Below are 5,422 nucleotides of genomic sequence, written 5' to 3'. Positions count from 1 at the left end.
AAAAAAAAAGTAAACAATGCCTGCATGTTTAACACGCAGCTCATCCCACACAACGAGTGTGAGGGTGGCTTCGCTAACAAGTGACAGGGTGCTAATTACAACTTTTTAGAAAATGTATTTTTAAAGTACTGTCCAACATTTAATGAGCCTCTGCCTGTGGTTAGCCGCGTATGACTTTTAACTCCCTGTTCAGCCCTCATTATTATTTTCTTATAATACTCGCCTCCTACTGGTAGCTAAGTATAGAGGTTTTAATTGGCACTCGCACACGACACAAAGGAAACACGTGGCAGGTTAATGTTTTTAAGGAAATGCACTTTGTATCACAGTTTCATTGACGAGAGTAGAAAAGGAGCAAAATAGAACAAGAGCTCCCACATTAAGCCAGTGCAGTGAAACCTCACTATTCCTTGTTGCTTGGAACCAATAACAAAATATAAAAAGAAAAGATTTGCCCCCTGCCCCATAATAATAATATTTATAAGGTTTAGCAAACGTCAATGTTAGCAGGTAAGGTTCCAATCTATGGTTTTACATTGTAATATTACCTTTCACCACTAGGACGACAAGGCTTAGTTAAACTTGCACCAGGCGTTCTGCTGCCTTATCCTACAACATGAGTTGGCCTGAGAAACGTTTGTGTGGATTTTGATAGGGACAAACATAGTACCTGCGGGGAAAATTTAAAAACAAAATGGAGTGAGTTGATTTTTACGGGAAAAAAAATACTGTACACAAAAAGGTACCGGGTTCGATTCCAGCTCCGGCCTTCCTGTGTGGAGTTTGCATGTTCTCCCCGTGCCTGCGTGGGTTTTCTCCGGGTACTCCGGTTTCCTCCCATATTCCAAAAACATGCATGGCAGGCTGATTGAACACTGAATTGTCCCTAGGTCTGACTGTGAGCGTGGATGGTTGTTTGTCTCTGTGTGCCCTGCGATTGGCTGGCAACCGGTTCAGGGTGTCCCCAGCCTACTGCCCGAAGACAGCTGGGATAGGCTCCAGCACGCCCAGCGACCCTTGTGAGGATTAAGCGGATCAGAAAATGGATGGATGGATGAATACTATGTTATTGTTGTTATATTTTATTAATCATAATTATAGTACTTATATTTTTTTAATTGGAAATGTCCTCTGTGGCTCCCCGAGTAGCACTGATGAAAACTTAAGGCCCCCTCCATCATTAAGGTACCCGCCCGTAGGTTAGATGTAGCGTTAGGTTTGAGGTAAGGTATGGCGTTAGATTTATGCTAGGGGAAAGTCTGTTGGAGCGTTGTTTTGGAAGAACAGGTTTATCTTAATAGAACTGCTTTAGCTGCAATTGTTTGAGGTAGCTGATATCTCGCAACAACCCGAATTGCTCTTTTTTTTTCTTCCCTCTTACTTTTGAGGCTGCGGGAATCACACATTGTGTCTTTCTCTTCACTCGCTGCCGCACCGCCTGTTTGGGGCTCCAAAGCAATAAAGCCCATCTGAACAAGCTCAGCACGAATCTCACATTGCTCCATCTTTTTATTTCCCATGAGCACGGAATATGCATGTATGCAGAATTGGTCCCGAATAAGCACTAATGTGTGCAGATTTGATGAGATCCCAAAGAGCCAGACCTCAGAGGGCGGCATGTGTCCTTGGACTCGGGGACCGCACCTACATGGAGATGTGCTGGCAAGTACAAGGCACGCTCAGGACCGAAAGCAACATTTCCTGCTATTAATAGAAGCGGAGGGGGTGTCTCTTTGGCTAAATATAACTCTGTTCTTTACTTTTCGTGCCCAGTCGTCTATTTTTATCCTCTCCCAGGCCTCCCTAAGCCGTGGCTGTCTTTTTTTGGGAATGTTACATAACAACGCGCTGGTTCTCAAGGCGAGTGATGCAGACTTTGAGAATGAAATATTACATCACTATCTGACACACGAGACAAGCTGTGTTAGTATTAAGAGATAGAGCACGTAATCGCACTCAAAACACCGTCTGTACGTCAAAGTTAAGTCGCCTTGGAACCTTCTTAACTGTCATACAAAAACTAGCCAAACGTGTTCCAAAGCTGCCCGCCGTTAGTGCTAATAGCAAGTCACGAATATGGAAAAAAAAAAAAAAATCATAGCTAAATACTCAGGCACAGTACGTTTCGGGTTAAAGCAAGCTGCCATGGCCACCGGGAACAAAGTAGATTTGGCTTTTGAGACGCGATTACCGTATGGGGTGGGACTCGGTTTAGTGCTTGGGATAAGGGTAAGGGTTAGTTTTGGTTCTTGTTAGTTTTAAGGTTGAGGTTTGTTCAAAGTTGTGGTTGAAATTAGTCATTATTATTTTAGCCTAGGGTTCATTGTTAGCTTAGGGTTGACATAAAGGTTAGCATTAGGATTGGGCAGTGTTCCCACAGTTCCCTTAAAAAAAAAAGCTGAGTGACTTTACGCGATTACGTGGTTTTTAAAGTTAAATTATAAGCTACGTTACAATTACATTCAGCAGATGCCAGCAACCCCGCTTACCATAAAAGTGACAACCGTTTTTGCCAATGCTAATTGATAAGTGTTGTTCCACGTCAACGCACGAGTGAACACTGACTGAAAAATATGATTCTTATTCATCCATCCATCCATCTTCAACACCACTTGAGCTGAACAGCGTCGCGGGATTCCTATTCATGTGGTGTAAAATCTTACTCAGTGCTGTATCCAAGAGGCCGTTGATGGCATAACCACTTGGTCATGAATTAAAAGTGTCCATGAGATTTCTGTTCTGTTTGCAAACATGATGAAACGTTCACCAGTAACGAAATGTGACTTTGCAATGTAACCAAAGTGAAATTACCCCACTGAGAGAAATAACGCGTTAAGATTAGTCGTTGCATTCTAACGTGTTACCGGCGTCACTGGTTTGGTAAATTTTGGGTGGAACTTTTCTGAATGGGTTTGTGCTTGGTGAATTCCACCTAGCAACAAGTGACAACTCACATGGAGGGTCCTGTCCTTATGTGCTCACATGTATGCCCCCGTCAGGCCTGCTCCATGCTGCCCAGGCCGTGGAGGCGAGCGAGCGGCTTATGTAATCCTCAATGGTAGACGTCTGAAGGCGTAATAATAATAAACTCCATCTGAATGGAGAGCACTGTCAACAAGGTTCTATGATTATTGAATATAATGACGGCTTATTTTAGCTGCAAGTGCCCAGTTCAATGTGTTTACTCTTTGAAACAAAGTCGTCGTGACAAAATTCATGTGAAAAGAATATGTTCATTGACAAGAGAAGTGGTGGCAGGGTCCCAGGAGTCAGCATTCATCATTTTTTACGTAATACGGAGTTGAAGCAAATTTTCACAATTCCACTTCCTGTTCTGTGGTTTTCATCACAATTTCCAAAACGCCTTAATATCTGGACAAACTTAAATGAACGAGTGAGGAATGATTAATGTGAGTGTCGGGGCTTGTGAAATATTGAAGTCAACATGTAACATGATCGATATATAGTGGCGCAGTGGAACCGTGCGGCAGAGGCCCCCCTCCGTCTTGTTCCTATAGGTGGGAGATGGAAAAAGAGGAGAAAGAAAGGCCATTACGCACATATTTTCATGTTAAGACACTTTCCATGCTGCTATTAAACTTTTACAGGGCAGCAGATTCCATAAATAATTTCCACGCCGAGGACCCTCCCGCACACTTTGCATATGGTCATAAAAAGTGACATGATAAAACATATTTTCTTGAGAGAGAGAGAGAGAGATAAAAATTTGCTGACGATCCAAGGAAGATGTTTAACGTGCAGAAAATAATATTTGCGGTGGTCGAAGTGTGCATAAATAGAGATGTCCACATTTTGGTCGAAATTGATTGTAGTTTTCTGCTGACATCTAGCAACGTTAAGCAACTACAATACAATAAAATAAATGTTTACTTATATAACGTCATACTGTTTTGGGAATTTGCTCTTCTCTTAAAATTAATAATTTTTGCGTGAGGAAACATTTTCACACACGGATCCTTTTGTGTTGAAAGCACGTTAGCTGTCTGGAACAAAACAAGACACGTCCGAATGCCTGTTATGTTGTTGTTGGGTTTTTTTCCATTTATTTGAGGGAATTATTGATGATTAATTTTTATTCCATGTTTTTTCATTTCATTTAAAAAAACATTGAACGAATGATACATGGATTAACATACATTATAATAGCTAAAAAAAAATGAAGGGTTTACGACAGGCAGCTGCCATTCAAGTAAATTGCATTGCACTGCCATCTGCTGGTGTAAAGGTCAAAATGCGGTTACAACAAGGCAGTGGTGTGGACGTGACAGTGTTCTTCTTCTGATCATTATTATTATCATCATACCTGCACTCTATTAAAAATGGGGGGTAAATCTATACTCATTTTTTTATGAGCCCATAAAATGGTATAAAAATAATAAAATAATAAAAATAATTATGGTGATTATTCATGTAACTGAACGTTATTACTGACGTTTTTTGTTTTTTTTTTGGTTGTTTATTATTTGACTGCTTACAGCATGCTTGTACGAAGTTGTGGTGTACTCCACATTTGGAGGATGCTCCTCACGTTCTGACCCCAATCATGTCGTTATATATAATAATGTAAATAATGTAAAGATGATTATTATGATTGTCGACATTTTCCTTTAAATATCGTTGACTAACCGATGTATTCTAATGACAAATTGTACGCATAATGTCAAGGATGATTAAATATCCAATACTTTGGTACGCAGCCCGTGTGTTGGATGCCCTTCCATGGGGCAAGTGGACCTAATAAAGTGTCCAGCTCATCTAACTATTTGCAGGAGAAAATCCCTTCACAGTTGAATACCTTTTCAATAATGCCGGCTTTATGAAGTGCCTCCCTCCCTCCCTCAGTTGCCATCTGTTCAGGAGAAGATAATTACATAAAGACTAATTACAAAGAGGCTGGGCTGTAATTAGTGATAAACGGCAATTGTAGTACTCAACGTGCTTGACTTCATCATTTGGCTTTTGATGCACACTGCAAAAATATGAACAAGAAGATGTATCGCCTGCAGCAATCAAGTCATCCGGGTCAATGTGCAGTCACAGGATCAGATCCAACTCCTTCAGGCGCTGCAAGAGGAACAGGAGGTGAACCAACACACGCACGCACACACGGGGACAAGTTTCTATTGCTCTGGGCAATGCACCGAGTGGCTACCGTGAATGCTCTGGGTATTCGAAATTTGAACAGGGGTTCCTGCGGCCACAACGGCTTCACCACCGCGTGCAAAAAAAGAAAAACATTTCCTCACGAGCTAGCCAGGAGTCGAACCTAGAATCTTCTGATCCGTAGTCAGACGCGTTATCCATTGCGCCACTAGCCCACAAATACAAGTCAACATCTCTCGGTGGTCCCTTGTGGAGGAACCTTCCGGTTCTTGATAAAGTAAAACAGCAAATGAATAAG

General features: G+C 41.6%; 1 protein-coding gene and 1 non-coding gene across 13 annotated transcripts in view; both read right to left on the bottom strand.

Annotated features, from left to right (window-relative positions):
- The window catches only part of LOC109530881 (uncharacterized), a 23,712-nt gene that overhangs the window by 16,058 nt on the left and 2,232 nt on the right, over positions 1-5,422 (bottom strand). For 6 of the 12 annotated variants that reach the window (XR_002171078.1, XM_019894826.1, XM_019894825.1 and 3 more), the window contains exon 3: positions 5,268-5,392. Coding sequence is in view for 5 of the 12 variants with exons in the window: in XM_019894826.1 (XP_019750385.1) it covers positions 5,268-5,392 (125 nt within the window). In the remaining 7 variants the exon portion in view is untranslated. Of the gene's footprint in view, positions 1-2,471; positions 3,865-4,816; positions 4,871-4,956; positions 5,086-5,267; positions 5,393-5,422 lie in introns of those variants that run through there. The other 6 variants (XR_002171081.1, XR_002171082.1, XR_002171079.1 and 3 more) reach the window with 2 other exon arrangements.
- On the bottom strand, positions 5,267-5,339 carry trnar-acg (transfer RNA arginine (anticodon ACG)). Its single transcript has one exon. It is a non-coding gene; the product is annotated as a tRNA-Arg (tRNA).

Source organism: Hippocampus comes, unplaced genomic scaffold (assembly GCF_001891065.2).
Source record: "Hippocampus comes isolate QL1 unplaced genomic scaffold, H_comes_QL1_v1.1 scaffold319, whole genome shotgun sequence".
Classification (NCBI taxonomy): Eukaryota; Metazoa; Chordata; class Actinopteri; order Syngnathiformes; family Syngnathidae; genus Hippocampus; species Hippocampus comes.
This window is presented reverse-complemented; position numbering and strand designations above follow the sequence as displayed.